General features: G+C 38.8%; 1 protein-coding gene across 5 annotated transcripts in view; it reads left to right on the forward strand.

Annotated features, from left to right (window-relative positions):
• Positions 1-22,512, forward strand: part of POC1B (POC1 centriolar protein B) — a 103,566-nt gene that overhangs the window by 57,131 nt on the left and 23,923 nt on the right. For 4 of the 5 annotated variants that reach the window (XM_084876905.1, XM_084876909.1, XM_084876907.1 and 1 more), the window contains one exon: positions 6,054-6,134. The exons of the other annotated variant lie outside the window; for it this stretch is intronic. In XM_084876905.1, coding sequence (XP_084733031.1) covers positions 6,054-6,134 — 81 coding nt within the window. The remainder of the gene's footprint in view (positions 1-6,053; positions 6,135-22,512) is intronic. 5 annotated transcript variants of the gene reach the window in all.

The raw sequence follows: 22,512 nt of genomic DNA on the forward strand, positions 1-22,512 counted from the left end.
TCATCAATAGGTGCACAGTTTATGTTCAGTCTCTTCCCGCACCCCCCACTCCTCTTTTCCCTAAGAATCATCAGTCCACTCCCCTTCCATACCTCTGATTCTATTATATTCAACAGTTAATATTGTTCATCAGGTTTTTTTTTTTTTTTTTTTTTTTTTATTGGCTTCCAAAGGGGAGTTTAAGGTCAAAAGGAGTTTCGGGTGTGCCCAGATCCTATTCATCAAAATCTGGGTAAGCTCCTTATTTTTTGGTACAAGACTTAGCATATCGAGACCTGGGTGAGTCAAGGTCCTATTTGTTCCTCATTCCAAGCACATGGATTAAGAAATCAGTACTGATAAGAGAATTCTTCCAGTGCCCTCGGGCTCAGCTGATAAGAATTAAAAGAATGTCCATGTGCCTTCTCAGGTGGCTCTCTACATCTCACCCTTTTTTACTAATTAAAATAAAATTTAAACATCAATAATAGGGCTCTAAAATTAAAAACAATTGTAAACAATGCCAATGCAAAAACTAGACCACATGTTATTTTCAAAACTTGAATGTCAAGAGCAAAACTCTGGCTATTAAATAATAACAACAATGCCAATGCAAAACAACAAAATGAGGAATCAGAATTATGGACATATTAATACTTTTAGTTACTAAATGAGTCTCTTTTGTTGCTGGTGTAGATTTACTCAGAGTCCTTGGACTTGCTGCACAAGACTTTGCAGAAGACTGGAAGCTAACAGATGCTAGCATGAGCAGGAACATGATTAAAGAAGTAGCTTCCACTTCAGTCTTTAATTTCTTCAGAGGACTCCATGTTGGCACCTCAGTCCCTTGCGTGGCCTTCAGTTTTCTTCTCCCACTTTGCTGTCGTCTGGGCAACTCTCCGTCCTTTTGGGTGAAAGGACACATGAGCTTCTCTTGAGTCCATTGTGATGACGGACATAACACTCTGGTACCCGAATTGGCTGCATTGCTCCTTCTTTCCTTTCATTTTGAACCCAGGGTTTGACCCCACAACACTCTGGGCCTGGATGCTGCTGGATTCTGGATTCTCCGGGCCTGGCTGCTGCTGCTCTGGGCCTGGCTACTGCTGCTCTGGGCCTGGCTACTGCTGCTCCGGGCCTGCCTGCTGCTGCTCTGAGCCTGGCTGCTGCTGCTCCGGGCCTGGATGCTCCGGGCCTGCCTGCTGCTACTCCAGGCCTGGCTGCTCCAGGCCTGCCATTCTTCCATTTCTCCTTCTGGTCACGTTCTAAGAGCCCCATCGGTCCCCCATCACTCCCACCATCATATTAACTGTTGACCACTAACTACCCAGTACCTTATTCCCACGGTCCTGGATGACAGATGTCCTTCATATTAGTTTCAATCCTCAAATTGTTGTGGGAGTGGCAGACCAGCTGCTCACCCACGCTGCCATCTTGGTTTCTCCTCTTGTTCATAGTATTTTTTAACAATACTTTGTATTTTGGCAGGTCTGTTGTTATTTCTTCTCTTTCATTTCTGATTTTATTTATTTGGGTCCTCTCTCTTTTCTTCTTGATGAACCTGGCTAGAAGTTCATCCATCTAATTTGTACTTTCAAAGATCCAGCTCTGGGTTTTGTTGATCTTTTGAATTGTTTCTTTGGTCTCTATGTCATTTATCTCCCTCTGATCTTTATGATTTCCTTCCTTCTGCTTACACTGGGCTTTTCTTGTCCCTCTCTTTCTAACTCTTTGAGTATAGGGTTAGGTAATTTATTACCATTGATTCTTGTTTTATGCAGTAGGCTTGTAGAGCTATGAACTTCCCTCTCAGACTGCTTTCTCTGTGCCACATAGATTTTGGATTGTTGTGTTTCCATTGTTGTTTGTTGTCATGTTTTTAATTTCTTCCTTGATTTCTCTGGTAACCCAGTCATTGTTTAATAGCATGCTGTTTAGTCTCCATGTGTTTGATTTCTTTGGATTGTTTTTATTGTAGTTGATTTCCAGTTTTATGCCACCGTGATCTGAGCAGATGCTTGATATGATTTCTAACTTTTTGAATTTGAAGAGACTTTGCCTATGTCCCAAAATATGGTCTGTCTTTGAAAATGACCCATGTGCACTTGAGAAGAATGTATATTCTGTGGCTTTGGGGTGAAATGTTCTGAAGATGTCAATTAATTCCATCTCGTCTAGTGAGTCATTTAGGATTGCTGTTTCTTTGCTGATTTTTTGTTTAGAGGATTTGTCCAATGGTGATAGTGGGGTCTGAAAGTCTCCTACTATGAGTGTATTGCTGTCAATCTCTCCCTTGATATCCCCCACGAGTTTTTTTATTTATTTATTTGGGTGCTCCTGTATTGGGTACATATATGTTTACCAGAGTTTTTCTTCTTGTTGGATTGCTGTCTAGTATTATATATTTAGTATTATGAAGTGTCCTTCCTTATCTCTTGTTATATCCTTCACTTTGAGATCTAATTTGTCAAATATAAGTATTGCTACCTCAGCTTTTTTTTCATTTCCATTCTCCTGGAAAACCTTTTTCTATCCCTTCACCCTCAGTCTATGTACATCTTTTTTTTTTTTTTCCTGAGGTGGGTTTCTTGTAGACAGCAGATATATGGGTCTTGTTTTCTAATCCAATCCGTTACCCTGTCTTTTGATTGGGGCATTTAATTCATTTACATTTAAAGTTATTGATACTGGTAGGTACTTATTTGTCACCATTTTTATTCTTTACCCCGGTGTTCCTCCTTTGCTTCCTATGTTCTTTTTTACAGCAGACCTTTTCTTTTCTTGCATTGCTGGTTTGGTGGTAATAAATTCCCTTAGTCTTTTTTTGTCTGTGAGGCTTCTGATTTCACCTTCAATTTTGATTGATAGCCCGCTGGGTACAGTATTCTTGGATTCAGACCATTTCTTTGTATGACTTTGTATATTTCATTCCATTCCCTTCTGGCCTGATGAGTTTCTGTTGAGAAATCAGTTGCTAGTCTGATGGGGGTTCCTTTGTATGTAACTTTCTGTTTCTCTCTGGCCGCTTTTAAGATTCTTACTTTGTCATTGGTGTTTGCCAATTTAATTATAATATGCCTTTCCGTCTGTCTTTTAGGGTTCATTTTGCTTGGGATTCTGTGAGCTTCTTGAGTTTGTGTGGGTTTTCTCTTCCCTATATCAGGGAAGTTTTCTATCATTATTTCTTCAAACAGGTTTTCTATTTCTTGCTCAGTTTCCTTTCCTGGAACTCATCTTATGCAGATGTTGTTTTGTTTAGTATTGTCCCAAAGTTCCCTTAGGCTCTCCTCCTGCTATTTACCTTTTTTTTTCTTTTCTAGAAACTGCTCAAGTTGGGTATTTTTTTCCCATCTTGTCTTCTATCTCACTGATGCAGTCTTCTGCTTCTGCTAGTCTACTCTTGATGCTTCCTATTAAGTACTTTACAGTAGTGACAGTTTTCATTTCTTCTTGGTTTTCTTTACTTCCTTCCTCTTGGTTATTACTCATATTGTCGAATTTGTCTTCCATTCTTTTCAGCCACCTTACGATCATTTCTCTGGATTCTTTCTCTGATAGGTTGCTTGCTTCTATTTTGTTTACTTCCTTTTCTGGTGATGCTGCTTTTCTTTCATATGCGGCTGTTTCTTTGTCTACCCATGGTCTCTCTTCTCTAGATGTCTGGTTATGTAGTTCTCTCTCTCCTGCATTGATTTAAAGGCACAAAATACAACACAACCAGGTACAACACACAAGGCACTGAAATGTATTCACGATATTAATAACCTCCAATAAAGGTGACCACCAGAGAAAGGCAAATAAGAAAGAAAAGGGGATCAAACTTTATATATGGGGAGAAAACTTCAATAGAGCAGCACTAATCCCAGTAAATGCCAGCAACAAGTACCTGGAGATTAATACAGACTACAACACCAACTAATATCAAGGCGAGGGAAAACAGAAGCAAGAAACAAACAAAAACAAGCTAACAAAACAAACAAAAACAATAAGCAAAACAATCTCACAAAAAAAGCATAAAAATTAGATATAATCAACATTCAAGCAAACAACAACAAAAGGATAGAGAGAAAAACAATGTTTTGGATAGTTAAGACAGCAAATTTCACCCTACTTATATATCTAATTAGTGAAATTTTAACAGAGGGTAAACAGAAAGAATAGGGAAAATCTAAAGCAGGAAAGGGGTAAGAGAAACAGGACACCAAAAGGGGAAAGGTTAGGAAGAGAGTGATGGCATAAAGGTAGAGTTGAGATAGAGTAAAACAATGCTAAAGGAAAGATAAAAATAGAATGTAGAACACTAATACCAAAGTAAACTAAAGAGAAAGTAAAATGACATTTTAAAAAAAAAAAATGGTAAAATAGTAGTAGTAATAATACTATCCACTGAGCCAAACCGGTTTCGGCCACTTTGATATTTTTAGTCTGTCCTTTTGCATCAGATCAAAATGGGTTCCTTTTTAGAGATCCCTTCTTGTTAGCAGCTCTGAGGACCCACGTCCACGGATCACTCCAGCCCCAACAGCCATGGATTTTTATAGGCACAGTCTTCTCTGGTCCTCCAGCTCCCGCAAAGCACGAGTTTCTCTTTCCCACTGGGATCAGATACCTCACCTTATCCCCAGAGACCTTTCCATGGTGGAGTGAAGAGCTCCTCTGAATTGGCATGTTTGTGCCAATTGGGGACCGATGTTCTGGTGTTCGCAGCTATTCAGTGGTTGCTGCAGTTGTAGATTTTCAGGCTTCCAATAAGATCCATTTTCTCCTTCAAGATGGCGCAGTCTCCACATCTGAGCCCGAAGCTCTGGGCGGGGACCCAGCAGCAGTAGGAGCTGCCCAGTCGGAATCCCGTCCAGCAGACCCTCACCTTCTCCTGGAGTTTAGCTGCCCCTTAACTTGCCAACAAACACTCCTCGTGTGACCCTTAGCTGTTCTTTCTTTCTGCTCTGGGATAAGGCTTGGAACACATCTATCTATTCCACTGCCATTTTCTGAATTGATATGTTATCTACCTTTGTATGTAGTATATTAGTCAGGGACCCATATAATGAGCCAGTTTTCTCAACTATAAATCATCTTTCCTCTGTTGATTTGAGGTACCATTTTCCTTTTATATTTATTTCCCGTACATACAGGACTCTCCATCTGAGCTTCTAATGTTAGAACTTTTTATTTTGTGTCTTTATATGAGTTTGATTAATTTTCCCTGTATAGATCATTTCCATTTTTATATGTTTACTAGTGACCTGATGCATGGATTCATGCACATTGAAAGGGAATCTGAAGTGGGTGAATCAGAGTCAGGACTTATAGGGCCCCAGCAGCAACCTAACTCACAACTGATTCCACAAGGGATCTCTCTTTCCTCCTCACTGGGTCTGGGGTGCCGGTGAACCAGTTTTGGGGCTAACAGGGCCCCAGCAGCAACCTATCTATCCCCTGGTGGTCATTGCGCATCATAGCTACCAGTCGAAAGGTCCCATAGGCTTTTATATATACAGATTCTGATGTATTTATTTTATGGTATTGTAAATATCTTTTTGAAATTTATATTCCTAACTATCTTGAAGTGCAGACATACAATTTTTTATTTTCAATTAGCTTCAACTTTCTTTTAGCTTTAATGATGTAGCAGTAGATTCTTTAGGGATTTCTTCATAGACAGTTATATAATATATGATGACAATTTTATTTCTTCTATTCCAATTTTTACATCTTAACAACTTTTATTTCCTTTTCTTGTGTTAATAAACTGGCTAGGATTTTTTCTGCGTTTTGAGGTGGGTCATTTTATTTTGTTTTTAAATCCCCTTATTAGGTGAATTATATTGATTTTCTGATGTAAAATTAACTATTTCTGGAATAAATTCAACTTGGTCATGATCTTTTCTTATACATCGATGGATTCAAAAGGCTAATATTTTGTTTTAAATTTTTACATTCATGTTAATGAATATACCAAATGTACTTTCATTTTAGAATATATTAGGAAATGTCCTCTAAGTTTTATAAATGTCCCCCAGTTTTTTATTTCATAAATTTCTAATATTAATTTTTCTTATGTATATTCACAGATTAATCCAAAACTTGAGGTAACTGACTTGCAGACCTCTACTCCCCCTGTTGTGGACATCCTTTCTTTTGATTCTACCACCGTAAGTTTTCTTTGACATTCAAGTGGCATTTTGGTATTTGGCACAATCCATTTTTCTTTAAAAGAGAGGTGATAAAAAGTGGGCTAAGTAGCCTAACATTTTAGCATAGAAAAACTTTATACAAAAAGTCATATTTACAATGTATCTACATAGCCACAAGGGGGAGCAGCCCAATTTCCTAAAAAGTCTTCATTTTGAGGACTTCAAACTCAGTCTAATCCATACACACTGTTTCACCTCCTGTCAAGGTGCTACCCAGATGACATTTCACTTGCTGTCACAGAACAGACTTTCTTCTTTGTTAATTACCTTTCAGAGGTGTTACACTTATTTGTAGTTTCCTTAAAAGGAGTTGTTTAGCTTTGTTAATTTCCTCCTGGTGGACTAAGCAGACATTCAAAAATATTCCCAATAGTTGCAATTTTGTTTGTAAAAATTCCATACAGATAATTGATTTACTCAGTATATCCAAAGTCTTCAACAATTGAGTGTCTCAGCATATCAATTTGAGTCTATTTGACATTGTAAGGCTAATCATTGTTGCTGTCGATTCTGTTAGTCAGTGCAACTAATTATAAGAACAAATGAGAGGAGTGGCTTGGTCTTGGTGACACTCCTGTGATGGTGTCACTGCTGAAAGATGCGCTGAAATTCACAAGTTCTGGTGAGTGGGATTTGGTCCCTGTAGTGAGAGAATCAAATACTATGTGGTGTGGAGATGTAATGTCTCCTTAGACTACATTTGGGCATTCCTGACTTAGCAGACAGTCCATACTTTGAGACTCATTGCTGCCAATACCCTTCAAGCTCTGCAGTGCTTCATGGCCTGAGAAGCCCAGGTGTTCTCGGTGGACTGTGCCAGGGAAGTGACGTAACTGCCGCCTAGCAGTGGATAGCAGGGAGTTGTCCATCCTTGGATGGTAATCCACAGGTGCCAAAGTCAGCTAGTCTGTGGTATAGGCCCCTCAGTCAGAAATGCAGTCAATGTGGGACTTATAGAGGACAATTCTGTGTAATAAACACATGACAAGTCTGCAGTTGTGATACAAAACAGAATAATAAGCCCAAAGAATATAATTATCCATGGGAGGATAATATTAAGTTAAATTATGTGGGATTGCCATTTTGTAAGCAAAATGGGCTAATATCAGTGATTTCCCATGGTTCAACCCAATATGTAAGCATTAAAAGGAAGAAGACTCCACAGTTACTTTGAATTGTGTGCCTGATGCTACATAAAAATAAAACAGACAAGAAAGCATAGGATAAAAACTTGTTGCTATAAATTGGTTTGGGATTTGATTTATGAAATCCCATCTAGGCATATTCTTTTATAATCTGGAAGATCACTGCTTGTCCCCAGGCAAGGTATAGCATGACTCCTGGTTTTATTCATATATATATATATATATATATATATATATATATATATGTGTGTGTGTGTGTGTGTGTGTGTGTGTGTGTGTGTATGTGTATGTATATGTGTATATATACACATATATGTATATGTATATAGATGTATTTAAGGGATTTTTCTAAAGGAATAGAGGCTCATAAAGCATTTAGATTTTTTTTTAAAATATATTTTATTGATTTTTACAGAGAGGAAGGGAGAGAGACAGAGAGCTAGAAACGTCGATGAGAGAGAAACATCGACAGCTGCCTCTTGCACACCCCCTACTGGGGATGTGCCCCCAACCAACGTACATGTTCCTCACCGGAATCGAACCCGGGACCTTTCAGTCCGCAGACCGACTCTCTACCACTGAGCCAAACCAGTTTCGGCAAGCATTTAGATTTTTATAAAGAACATCTCTGAAGTGTTTTTCTTTAAATTTTTTTTCCTTTTCCTTTTTTATTTTTTTTAAAGGTTTTTTTTTTTAATTGCCATCCCTCCCACATCCTCCCCTTTGGCAACCATTAGCTTATTCTCTGTATCTGTGGTCTGTTTCTATTTTCTTTATTCATTTATTTTGTTTCATTTGGAACCGACATGTAAGTGATACCATGTAGAGTATTGTCTTTCTCTGACTTATTTCATTTAGCATAATGCTGTCTAGGTCCATCCATGTTGTCACACATGGCACAATATCATTCTTTTTCATTATTGAATAATTTTTCCATTTTGTGTGTGTGTGTGTGTGTGTGTGCACGCACGCCAAAACTTATTTATTCATTCACCTATTGATGGGACATCTAGATTGCTTCCGATCTTGGCTGTTACTAGTAATGCTGCAGTGAATATAGGGGTGCATATATCTTTTCAAATTAGTGCTTTTATTTCTTTTTGATAAATACCCAGAAGTGGAATTTCAGGACCATATGGCCGCTTTATTTTTAATATTTTCATGAATTTCCATACTGTTTTCTGAAGTGACTGCACTAATTTACCACCAGTAGTGCACTCAAGGGTTCCCTTTTCCCCACATCCTCTCCAGTACTTGTTATTTGTTGATTTAGTGATGATAGCCACTCTGACAGGTGTGAGGTGATAGCTCATTGTGGTTTTCATTTGCATTTCCCTAATGATTAGTGATATTGAGCATCTTCTCATATGTTTGTTGGCCATCTGTATGCCCTCTGGGTAGAAATGCCTATTCAGGTGGATTGTTGGTTTGTTTTTGGTGTCAGGTTGTATGAGTTCCTTATGTATTTTGGATATTAACCCCTTATTGGATAATCATTTGCAAATATCTTCTCACACCCAGGTTGGCTCTTCAGTGTGTATATGTACAATAATATTTTTAGCTCAGTGATAGATAATTGGTTAGAAAACTAAAATGAAATCAACTTTGAACTGTTGGCTTTCCCATTTATCTACTGGTAAGTAATTCATACTCTGTCGTCTGTGCCTTAACTGCTTTTCTTTGGCTTCTCCACAACAAATCAGACACAATTGTGAGGGAGATTTGTTTCTGCTCTGGCGTGAAGTATATTTGATTAAATATTTATGGTGTGGACTTTGCCTGTGATTATAATTTAAAGACTCAGAACAATTGTGAGGGAGATTTGTTTCTGCTCTGGCGTGAAGTATATTTGATTAAATATTTATGGTGTGGACTTTGCCTGTGATTATAATTTAAAGACTCAGAGAACTATTGGAATTCAATAAGAGCAGTGCTTAAAGGTGGGTTTGGTTTTTGTTATTGTGATTATTGTTTATTTTGGGACTTGTTTGTTTTTTGTAAATAGGAAGAAAGTTTCCTTAGAAATTCATTTAATCAAGATGGGACATAAAAATATTACTCTTTAAACCTTAATTCATCAAATTTCTTTGGATAAAAGCTGGTTTGTTGTGGTATAAGAAACTGTTGGTTTCCATTTCTACTTTGGCTTGAGTTAATATAATATTATGTGCAGGATGAGTTGAAGATCTAAGTGTACTGATATCTTATCTACACTCTGATGCCTTTTTGCTACACAGAAGGAATTATGGCATGCAGTGTGCCAATTGGTATTTTTGTGACTTGCACATATGCCTCTGATGCCAGGCAGTAAATTTGATACAATATTTTGGGATCAAAATAAGCTGTTACCAGTCTGCATTTTTAAAACTTTGTGTGTAAAATAGTGTTTCTGTAAAGGCATATATTGGCTGTCATATAGACATAGTTTAATAATCATGGATCTCAAATTTTTGAATCTTTATTGTGATTATGTTGTCACTTATATACTGATTTTTTAAAAGATTATTTAATTAAAGAATTCAGTGAATCTTTTTAATATTTTCAAATATTCAGTTATGAGACCAGGGTTTTGTCATCAAAATTGTATAAGGGCATTTATTGACATGATATAGCTACGTAAGATGTTTCAGTATCCCCCACCCCACCCAAAAGACAAGCAGCAAAATGAGAATTCCTCTTCTGTATCCTAATATAAAGTGTTTTAAAAAATGCTGACTGGAAATAAAATTTATTTATAATAATCTGGGATTATTTAAATGTTTTTATATTTAGATAAACCATATCCTAAGTTTTGAAGTATTAATTTTGTTGTTTTTCCTATAAGTGAAATTGACAATTTTGCCAGTATTGCTCCGATTGTCCAAACACTGCAGTCTTCTCAGAGAACTGAATCAGTGTTTTCATCTTCATTCTGGCCACTGCGTAGAGAATATGAATATAACGTGTATACCTTTCTTTAGAATTAGGGACAGTATTTCAGGTCAAATGAATCTCTACAATAAATGGAGAATTTGCAATTATATCATAGAAGAATATCAGTGTCTACAGTTTTGTTTTGTTTTTGCTGTTCATCAATCAAAATTCTTAAAGCCATACTGCATGAAGGAATTGCATGAGATGTGGAGGGGACTCAAGCTGACCACCTGACCTCAAGAAATGTCCAGCCTCACCAGGCAGAAATAACAGTGTAGAAACAAGTGACATTTTCAGTATACTAGATTGCCAAGTGTATGTGATTGTCAATTGAAAGGTTGCTAATGGGAGTATTCAGAAAAGACCATTCATGGACTGGAGGAAACAAGGACTTCCCTAGAAGAAAACCTTTGGCCAATTCTTACCCTGACCATAGATGGGTAGACTTTTAATAGGGGCATTCCACGTGGGGACAGCAAGGTATAATTAGATGCCTCCAAAGCAATTGGGATCTGGCCAGTAAGCTCAGTGGTTAGTGTTGGCCCTTGCACTGAAGATTCCCAGTCAAGGACATGTACCTCAGTTGCAGGTTAGATGTCACCCTAGTGGAGTGTGTATGGGAGGAAGCCAATTGATGTGTTTCTCCCATCTCTCTCGCTCTCTCTCTCTCTCTCTCTCTCTCTCTCTCTCTCTCCCTCTCCCTCTCCCTCTCCCCCCCACCCCCACCTTCCTCCCTCCCTTCCACTCTCTCTAAAAACCAATGGAAAAAATATATATCCTCAGGTGAGAATTAACAGAATAAAACAAAAAAGTAATTGAAGCTACAACATGGTAGTAAAAGTGCATCAGTCTAGCTTGGGGTCTTTAGGTTACTTAACTCAGTGGGTAATGGATGTGGCAGATTGCAGGTAGCATGGCCACTCACATTTTTGGCTCTCAGTCAGTATTTTTTGAGTAACTATTCTGTGTCACTTACTGTTCTCGTGTACAAAAGAAAAACACCTGCCCTTGAGAAGACTACATTCAAATTCTGGTGGGGGAGGCAAGCAACTCACAAATTTAAAAATAGACTGTACAGTAAAGTAGACCAAAAAATGCAAAGATGGAAAAAATGCTGCAGGCAGGCAGGAAGCGGGTGTGTTTTATTTAGATAGAGGGCCAAGACAAGAGTCATGTTGTGGTGACATTTGAGTAAAGGACTGAAGGAATGAAGGGAACAAGTCACATGAATGTCTGGAAAGAGCAGGCAAGCAGGAGCAATGCTAGATGGCCAGATGGAGAGTGAGATAGGAATCACGAGGGTCACCTTCAGAAGAGGGACTGATCTGACATGTGTTAAAGCTTCATTTTGGCTACTGTGTGGAAAATTGGCTGGAGGGGTGGGTGGGTAGTGGACAGGGAACGAGGGGGGCAATTAGAAAGCTAGTGAAATCCTCAGACAGGAGGCAATGACCTGGGGTGCTCGCAGAGGAGGTAATGCTAAGTGTTGGAATTCTGGGTGTATTTTGAAGGCAGAGCCAAGAGGATTTCCCGAGAGATTGGATGTCAGCAGAGGGATTCCCTATGCACTTTCCCCAGGGACAATACGGTGTAACCCTGAGTAATCTCAGGATGGCCCAGATAATCTCCTGGTTTGGCCTTGTTTGCCTGTGGGATTGCTGAGAGAAAAAGAACTGTGGTGTTTCTATCTTTTCTGGGATCGGTGAAGTGATGAGCTGAATCAGTGCAAGAGGCATTCTGCTGTTTCTGTGCTTTTGGGAAGTACAGTGGTAAAACACACCCCTTCCTAGATGTCATTTAGATTCGTATTTTTCAGCAAAGTGTATTGGTTTCCCTTTGGAAAGATTTTTGCATAAGTCTACTTTTAGGAAGAAAAGGGTTTTACATTTCACGGAGGTTGTCATATGGAATATGCTATCTGAAAAATATTAATGTGTTGACAAAACACAGGGACGTATAAAGAGTAAACTTGCAGATACAGAGAGAATGTCTCCACGGATGTTGTGGCAACCATTTGTCCTGGTTGCTAAACAACATTGCATAACTAGTTCAGTTATTCCAGTTCCCAACTGCTTATGTAAGCAACGATTTGGAAAGACTTACTTGAAAGAACACAGTGTATGCAAAACTAACTGCCCTATAACTAAAATTTATAACTTTTAAAGTGTTAGATGGCAATATGAAATTTATTGCCCCCAAATCCCTTTTTCCTTTCCCAGGAAAATCAGTAAAAACCATGTTGCACAAACCTTTTGCTTTCACTATTTTTCTGTAAGCTAATATTCCTGGATTTACATATAAACAGCCTCTAAGTGTGGAGGTAGGTGAGTGAGGTTCTTTCTTAAATTTCTAAACTTTGCAACAGTTTATAAGGTGGCATTTAACTTGTACATTTGCTTATAACTTTGTTGCTGCTTACTAAGCTTTCGGAAACATTTTTGTGACATCTTCAGGCATTGGTTCAGTGCCTGTTCCTGCTCTAAGAATTTGAAAGGAAATGAACATAGGCATTTGTAGAATCCATCTCTGTTGCCTTCCACAATACTTATAGTCTGAATTTCAAACCATAGTGAATATGTCAAGCTATCAGACACAGTAAATTTTTTTTAATCCTGTGACTAAAAAAGTTAAGTGTATTTCTATAATGCTTAGTAGAAGTAAAAGAGTAATTATCAGAGTTGAGAAATAATTTAAAATTATTAAATAATTAAAAACTAACCAGGAAAAAAAATTCTGAGATGTTTAAATTAAATTATGGAGGCGGGAGCGTGAGAGAAAGAGACAGAGCATTTAGTCAGTTTGCCTATTAATAGCTGGGGACCAGCCAATAAAACTGCTCACATTCCTTAGTTTGAGTTGGAATTTTGAGTTAATTTCCAGTTGGCTATCTCCACAGTTATCTGAAAGAGAATAGCCAGGTGCCACCAAACCTTAGGAGCCGCCAATTCTTCCTTATACCTGAACTTGATGGGATATTGCCAGCAACCTGCCCAAAGTAGCAAGCACTTCTTCCTTATGGTCTTTTCACCTATCTGAACATGGAGCAGGTGAGTGGGGGTACCAGACCAAGGTGGGGCACCAGTAGCTATCGTCTGGACAAGCCTCTGGTGGTTACTGAAAATTCTTTGCTCCCATGTGCTGTGGTCCATTCTGGTGCTCGTACCTGCTGTCAGGGCTGGCCCCGCTCATACCTGCTGCCGGCAGCTGCTGGCCCTGATTGCCCGTCAGGGTTTTTCCACCTCCCCCTGCTCCTGAGGGGCGATCTGGGCCAGAAGCTGCCTCTCACACCCACTGCCAGTGACAGCCTCAATTGTCCCCTCGACTGGGAGTTTGACCAGGGGGTGGGGCTGGCTGGCCAACTGCCACGGCCCCTTCCCCAGGCCACCCCTGCCCCTGCTGGTGGGCAGAAGTTGCCACTTGCACTCACTGCTGGTGCCAGCCCCAATCGCTCTGCGCCCTCAGCAGGTCGAACAGGGCTAGCAGCGTTGGTGTGTGGGAGTGGTGGTGGCAGGAGCGGAGCTGCTGACAGAAGGGGACCGGGAGTGCACTGGGAGGACTGAGACTCGCCCCTGTGCCCACCTCTGCCTCGCTGCCCAGTTTTCCAAGATGCATGAATTTGTGCACTGGGCCCCTAGTTTAGTTTGTATTATGATGCTAGTGGTGATGTTCCCTGCCTTAGAGCAGGTTTTTCTATCTGAGTTCCCTTGGGCAGGTAAGGGAGAAAGATCAGAGGTTCTTTCTAACTCTTTTGTTTCTTAATAATCAGCTTAAAATCATTATCCCAAAAAGTCACATTTTGGATTACAGGAGTTTGGTCACCCTCCACTTACTTTTCTGTGTGAAATGTATGCGTGTGTGTGTGTGTGTGTGTGTGTGTGTGTGTAGATAGAGACTCTACAGAAGGATGCTATAAAACACTAGAGGCCCAGTGGACGAAATTTGTGCTCAGGTAGGGTCCCTAGCAGCTGCTGGCTGTTGGCCGGGGCCTTCCTTCCCCCAGCTGACTGCCACCACCAGCAGGGGCAGGGGTGGCCTGGGGAAGGGGCCGTGGCAGTTGGCCAGCCAGCCCCACCCCCTGGTCAAACTCCCAGTCGAGGGGACAATTTTCGCATTATGCTTTTATTATATAGGATGCTATTTGGGAGCCCAACAGAGTAGACACTTTTTAGAATTTACTTTAGAAAATTAGCACATTTCTGGAAACTGCAAGTGTTGAAGTTCTAAGTATTTTTCTGCTTTCCAACTTCCTGAGGTACTGTATTTCTAAACCGTGACTCCCAACTGCTGCTGTAATCTCTATCCACTGTCCCAGGGCTGGGAACCTAAGCCGCATCCCCAGTTCCCACAGCTGAGGCATGCCGAAAATGTCTGACAGCTCTCAGCCCACACATCCAGTAACAACTGCTTCCTTCCTCTTCCTGGGGAAGAGCAACATCCTCTGAGATGATAAGAAATGCACCCTGAGGAATGCAGAACAGCAGTGAGCTTTTCACACAGGAAATTACTACAGTAGCACTCTGAAGAGTGCGTCTGTCTCCTGGACTGGCAGCCAGTAATGCGCTTCCTGCTGACCTACAGGACGTTCACTGTGGAGCTAAATGACATCTGCGGTTCTTTCTATTGGAGTTTCTTAGAAAATAGTGAACTTAGCTTTGGGCTGTTCTGTACATCAGTACCCATCTGGTTTAGAGTTATTTGTACTGCTTATACAGTGCAGCTAAGTTACCTGTGCTTGCTTTATTTAGTCACTTGGCAGCTAAGGATTTGGTGGAAGTAGTCAGCATGCCTGCTAAAGTGAATTTTTCAGTCAGTTCTTTGTGCTTTAGAAGTCAGGTTATGTCAAATATATTAAAGCTTCAGAAAGATTAAAAACCTCATAATCCGAGTGAACTGGCAGCCCAGTGTTGGTCCTTGCCTAGTTCTTTCTGTAGTTTTCAAAGTCTTTGTTTTTACTTTCTCAGATTGTCAGATATCATAGTAGATGATATCTGTAGAAGATATCATACTGTGTGCACGATCATACATGCTCAAGAATACATAAAGCGCTGTTGCTTTAAATCCTCCAACCCGTCATTTAAAAGTTCAAACTGACTTTAATTGAGTTATAGTTGAAAAATGGTCTGGTATAATTTGCCTCCTTCCTCCCCTTCTCTTCATCCCCCTCTCTCCCCCACTAATTCCTACAGTATTTTCTTTTACTTTTGCTAGAGATAATAATGGCCACTACAAAGTCCAGTTTTCATATCGTATGCACTTTTTAAATTGCTTTTCAAATCTCTGCAGGATTTTGGTAGGTTTCAATGTTTATGGTGGCAGAATTCTTTTTGTTTGGACTACTTTACCAAAGCACATAAGAATTACTTGTTGTTTGTTTTCTATTGAAGGGGGGAAGGAGAAGGAATGCCAGGCATTTCCTCTTCTTTCTCAGAATGTCTTCTTAATGAACATTCCTCTTCCCTCCTAGGAACAAACCATCTCAACTCATGAGGAGCCTCTAAGTGTCTAACTTCTAATATTCCAACCTCTTTCCCACCCAGACCCAGAGAGGCAGTTGCTTCATGTGTTTACTGTTCTCACCTCAGGGCTCCCTTTTAGCCTTGACAAACTTCCAAACCTGTTTAACTGGTTCCCTACATTAAATTCTCTCTGTGAAAATAACTGTTGTGGTTTCCGTTTCCCACTGAGTTCTCAATGATCATCCTAAAGATCCTAAACTATCCTAAAGAAATAATAAGATGTACAGACAGACTTCTACTCAACGATGTTTATTCTAGCATTATTTAAAATTAAGAAATGGACACACATCAGATGTCCTTTAAGACTGTATTGTTATTGGTGAGGTGTCCTCTTTGTCCCCACCCACCTGTTGCTGGTAAAAGTGGAACTCTTGGGAAGCTAGGCAATAAGAAATTCCTGAGGCCTCTGTGGGAGGATGGGTATTGTGTAAAGCTTTATTGACTGATGAGGTAACATTAAGGGAGTTCCTCTTCAAGGTCCCATTTTCCTCTGATCCCCTGCAGAGCAAATTCCATTGTGTCTTCAGCAGAGCTAAGATCAAAGCCACTGCCCAGTGTTTCACTCCACATGTGCACAGTCCAGTTCAGCATCTGCCTAGGTTAGCTGTGTTCAGCTGCAGTCCATTGTGTATGGAGTCTGCATGGCCCACATGTGACTTCTAGGGCCACATGGCTATGGAGACTCACACGTGTGCGTGTCATGGAGCAAGTGAGAAACAGGAACATAAGCAGCAAGAGAGAATTCTTTTATCTCTGGTGATTTTAACTAGGAGCTTATCCAATGAATCCAGGGATTTTTTGAGCTTGTCATCCTTTTTGGCCAGTTATCTTTTTCCCAGTTTAGATTGCTTTAAAAAAAAAAGGTGGAGTGGAGGAAAAGATGAAAAGACAAGTAATGACCTAATGACCTTCCCTACATCACCTCGACTTCACTGTGAATGCATTCATCTTCCCCTTTGTTGGACCTCTTCCCCCGGTGATTTGCAGGGAGTGGACCAGTGAGCCCCTGGGGAGCAGGAAGGTATAGCTTTGTGGTGAAGCTGCCCAGATGACCATTCTTACAGTGTCTGGCCTCCCCTTTGCTCCTTTCCTATTATTAATACCTAGTGAGTTACAATGGTAACAGTACTAGTTAAATAGAAGTATAGTATATGAATAGATGGAATATTATGTAGCCATACTATCTTGACCAACAATTAAATGCAGTGTGTGAGATTCTGGATTTGACCTTGGGTCAGTGGAAAAATCGATAAGGAGAAAACCATAGTAACCCAGGTTGAAGTTGTGGATCAAAGAACCTATACTCTAAGAGAAGAGACTCTGTCCTCCATCTGCTGCAGCACAGAGGACAGACCTCGGGCAGCTGGGCCTAACCACTGAGGGGCCTGGGCCAGCTGGTTCTGGTATATTTGAGGAGAGTGAAAGCTGTTGCTGGGAGCAGCTGACAGGAGCAGCAGCAAACTTGAAACAATTCTGTTCTGGGCTTCTGGTTGCCCTGTCTGTGTCTTCTTTTGACAGAGCCTAATAGAACCAACCAGCAAGAGAAAACTGTAGATTGCAGAGTCCAGGTCTCCATATCACAAAATAGGCTTTTGACGGGTGGATATGGAATCAAGAGGAATTATTGAATTAAAGGATAGAAACTTTTTTAAAAAGACTTTATAAGGCAAATTTACTTGAGAATATGTATACAAGTTTGGATTTGCACTGGTAATATATAAGCATATCTATTTTCTACATTGTAATATACATACTGTTATATTCATTTAGTTATTGATTATTTAATTTTTAAAAAGCCTTTAAAATGTAATAAGCAAGAAATATTAAGTTAATTTATATTTTTAGTGACTTGTGAGCTATAAACATTTCTGACAAAATAAAAATTGGATCTATTTAAGATGTATAAAATAACTTGTGTAGATATACCACAGTACAACTAATTAACATATTCGTTACCTGTTATTGCACTGACTTGTAAACTTTGACTTTTTCTCATAATTGCTATATTTCTGAGCCCATTTGTATACTCTGCTCATTTTTCTATTTTATTTATTTTAAAGTTGAATTTTAAACTCATTATAATTTAGAAGGTTAACACTCTTTATCATATATTACAAATATATTTTCCTTGTTTGTCATGTCCCTTGATTTTTGTTTCTGATTGTTGATCAATTTGGTTCCATTCATTTCTTAAAAGATATAATTAATTTTATGACTTCATTAGAGTCTATACAAAGAAAATCCCTTCCTACTGCCCAAAGATATCTTCAACTATTGTACTTTTCCTAAGGTCCTATTTTTTACAATTAAATCTTAAATTCTAGATGAATTACTTTTAGTTATAAGGTACAGATTTATGGTTAACAAAGTACCTCAATTTGTGTTATTTTTTCTTTACTTGTTTGATTTACCTTCAAAAAACATTAAATTCTTGTGTTCTTTTATATGTCCAGAGACTTTTACTTTGGTCTCATCGATCTGCTTGTCCTTGATCCATTATTATACCTTTGTTAATTATTGTAGCTTTAAAATATATATATTTTAAATATAGTAAGTGCATTGCCCTGGCTGGTGTTGCTCAGTGATTAAAATGTCAGCCGGCCTGGGCACTGAGTGTCATGGTTCAATTCCCAGTCAAGGACACATACCTGGGACCTCGATTGCAGGTTTATTTCCCAGTGCATGAGGGAGGCATCCCATCAGTGTGGTGTCTCTCTCACATCAATGTTTCTCTCTCTCTTTCTCCCTCCTTTCCTCCATCTCTCGCTCCCTTCCACTGTCTAAAACAAATCAATGGAAAATAATATCCTCTGGTGAGGATTACATATATTTTTTGTTTGTTTGTTTGTTGTTGTTTTTAATCCTCACTCAAATATATGTTCCATTGATTTTCAAGAGGGAGAGGGGGTGAGAGAGAAAGAGAGCAAGAAACATTGATGTGAGAAACAGCAATCGCCCCACAGCCTGCTGTATGCACCCCAACTGGGGATCGAACCCACAACCTAAGTATGTGCTCTGACTGCGGATCGAACCTACAACCTTTTGGTGTACAAGACAACACTCCAATCAGTTAAGCCAGGGCTGTTGGTTGTTTTTAAGAAATTATATTTTTATAGCAAGAATTGTGTGGGCTTACGTTTTCTTTTGATGGTGTATTGCTGTTAGTTCTGGTTTGTGAAGGCATTATTTCCTTTGTGGTATAGATGACAACATAAATTTTTATCAGATTTGGTTAGTGTGGTTTTTTACACAGTGAATTCTATTTTCCATTGGCTTTTATTTTAAACAGAGCTATGCTTGGTTTTGTGTGTGTGTGGAGGGGGTGTTGGTAAATATTTTCAATATAATGGGCTAGAAATCTTGTGGGCAAGATTCAAAAACATAGCCAAACCCATAATATTTAGGGTTTTGTGTTTTTTTTTCTGGTGATTTGAGACAGTTTTATGGCTATTTGCCTATTTGCAAAATCCAGGCCATCTTCTCCAACCCTTCTTTCTCTCTTGATATTCCTCAAATCACGAGTACCCTCAGTTCTAGGGGATCCAGGCCTCCCATGTTCATGGCCCCGCAGACTCAGTCCCATCTCTTCTTGGGGAGTGATTAGTAGTAGAGTTGTGTTACAGGTTAATACTTTGTCCCTGTAAGTGGGACGTTCAAAGACTTGTCGTAGTTCGCTTGGACAGTTCTTCTGTATGAAGCTTCTTGTTCAGTAAAATGAATCTGTGCACTTATTCTCTAAGGTTGACATTATGTAAAATAAATGAATTTTAAATCCGGCATTAGACAAAGTACCATGCTGACTGGCTAAATGTTATTCTAGATTCATAAACATAGATGTTGGGGATGATGATAATTTAATGAATTTCAGGATATAAATAATTATTCATTTTAAAAAGAACTAGAAATATATTAATATAAAGTGAAGGCAATTGTGTGCTTTGGAAAATCAGTTGAAAAGTTGAATTTAACTAAGAAATATACTCCCCCAGTTTTGTACTTTTAGAAGATTGTGTACTTTTTGTACAAGTCAGTACATACTAAAAATACTGAAAAAAAATTCATGATATTAACACTATTTTAAAAGTTATGTTGTCCTTTTTTAAAGAAATCATTTGTAAAATGTAAGTGTTCTATAAATTATAAATGCCATAAAACTCTGGCTGCTTTACATTTTGGGGACTAAAATATCAGAGGGTTAATATCCTCTTTCTCCCACCTCAGGAAAAAAATATCTTTTTCTGATATATCATTAAATGACATGAAAAAGTTCAAGCAAATAAGATTATGTGTAAAAAAAGTAAATGTCACCATTTTTTAATTGAATATACTGATAGATTTGCCAAACACAATTGAGAAAAAAAAAATTAACTTCAGAAGAAATGACCTGTCCCCTTAAGTATATTTAAAACTTTTTGTTTAGAGAGCAGTTTTCTCCAAGATATTACTAATTTTTAATCAAGTGTTAAGATCTTTTTTTTTTTTTTTATTTCTGCTAATATGTGCTGTGACTATTTTTATGTATTTATTAGTCAAGGAAAATGACATTTATGGAGTTTATATCTCAGACTGTGTTTTATCTGTTTACTTTTAGTTTTTGCTTTGGCACTCTTTCCAAACAGTTTTCTTGGCAACAGTGGTATTGCTTCTGCCTGTCATGTGGTTTTTGCAATTAATATCTTTCATTATGTTCCTTATCACAACTTTTTTCTTACAAATGTTCTAGTTCTTGTATCTAGCCCTTAACTTACATATTTTTCCTACAGTATTTTAGTCAAAATTCTTTTTCTAAACATAAAAGTATGTATTTTATAAGAATTTTGGCAGTGGATTTTGAATAGAAAAATATCAGAATGTACTAGAAGTCTTTGTCTTTTCAGCCCACCTCTACCCTTCCTGGAGTCATTTCTCACACCAGGGTGGGATATTTGGATCCCAGCCCAATAACCAGGATTTTCTTTTTTTACTCTGCTCCTTGTATACCTGGCATAAGAGGACCTGGAGTACCAGGGGCTGTCCCAGGCGACTGTGGCCAACCAGCTTGCTAGAGTTGGAAAGCCAGTACATATGGAATCAGTTTCTCTCTGATAGTCCTATAGCCCCCAGATGAGTGAATCTTGGCAGGAATAGGAAGACTCTCGGAGTACTAGCCACTGATGAGCTCAGGTTCTGCAGGAGCTTGTACTCATCATGAAAGGAAGTGACTCGACCTAATTTGGGGGCTGGCTCAGCAGACATTGTTCATTCATTTCTCAAAAGTGAACATGCCAGGCGCTAGGTAGAAGCAGAGGTCAGGAAAGGAGGCATATATGGACTGTAATGGTAAGCAGAAGCCATCATGGAGAGTTACATGGTACAATAAGAGTGAGGTAGAATCAGAGAAAATTTCCCTGAAAAAGCATTTGAGCTAAGATCTAAAATCTTGCTATTCAAAATGTGGTCCACACATGGGTGGTTTGTCTGGGCATCACTTGACAGGTTGTTAGGAATGCAGATTCTGAGGTATCACCCCAGACCGTCTGAATCAGACCCTGCATTTAGTACAAGACCACCAGGCAAGTCATGTGTACACTGAAGTGTGGGACGCACTGATCTAAAGTCCCAGTAGGAGTTGCGGTGAGGGAACGGAGGAGTCCTGGGGTGTCCTAGGCAGAGGGAACAGTGTGTGCAAAGACTATCTTATGGGAGACTTGGCTATGCTCTAGGGACCCAGAAGAGTTCTGGAGCCCAGGAATGGGAGAAGAAGGTGGTGTCATGGCAGCCAGGAGAGGAGTGTTTCAAGGCTATAAGAGTAGTCACCATTACAAGGGCCAAGAAAAATGTCAAAAAATGGTTGGTGAATTTAGCAGATTTGTAGTTTTTTGCTGAAGAGCTCTTTTTGGTTTAGTAATACAGGGGCCAGCCAGTATGTATAATAGTAGGTGGAAGGGGAGAGGTGAGCAAAAGAGACAGCTAAAATTCTTTTTTATTCAGTACATTTGCTGAGTACCTTTATATTCCAAGCAGTGAAAATGTACAAATAAGCCCTGTAATAGTGATATATGTGTAAGTAGCTATGGGAGTACATCAGCAAAATGGTGAAATAAGGAGTGTGTGTGTGTGTGTGTGTGTGTGTGTGTGTGTGTGTAAATTATCATGACTCTTAACCACTCTTTTTACAAAGCTGTGAATCTATCGATAGTTTTCATTCTTTGATTCATGGCATCTGTGATAATTTTTTATTTTATTTTATGGTAGTATTTGAATGTTATTTCTCCTGGACTATTATTCCCCATGGTAATTAGTTTAAAAAATAATATTTATAAACACACTGATTATTTTTATTATCTTTGGTTTCTGAGTTTCTTTCACCAACAAAATGAAGAGGGGGGAAAATCTACACTTATCTGCACACAAAAATGTAAGAAAGAAAGACATAGTATCACTATCAAACAGTAGTATACTGTTATCATAGCATCTTATTTTCAATTATTTATAATTATCTGTTATTGGTTTTCTACTCATAAGCTATTCTTCCTGGAGAATTTATGCCATAATTTTCTATGTCCAGTTACATAATCTTTATCAAGGGGTTAAGTATTTTAGATGAGATTCATAGATTTAAATGCTTGATGTTAGATTGGCCTCCTGTATGATTATTAGAAAATTATTTTTCATCCATTAAAATAAGACCAGAATTTTTAAATAGATGTTGGGTCTTTGTTTACTAAGTACTTTTAAAAAATATTACATGTATTTTTCAGGTAGTTGCCTGAAAACAGAAAC

The sequence above is a fragment of the Pipistrellus hanaki genome, assembly GCF_964339955.1.
Source record: "Pipistrellus hanaki genome assembly, chromosome: 3".
In the NCBI taxonomy this organism is placed as follows: Eukaryota; Metazoa; Chordata; class Mammalia; order Chiroptera; family Vespertilionidae; genus Pipistrellus; species Pipistrellus hanaki.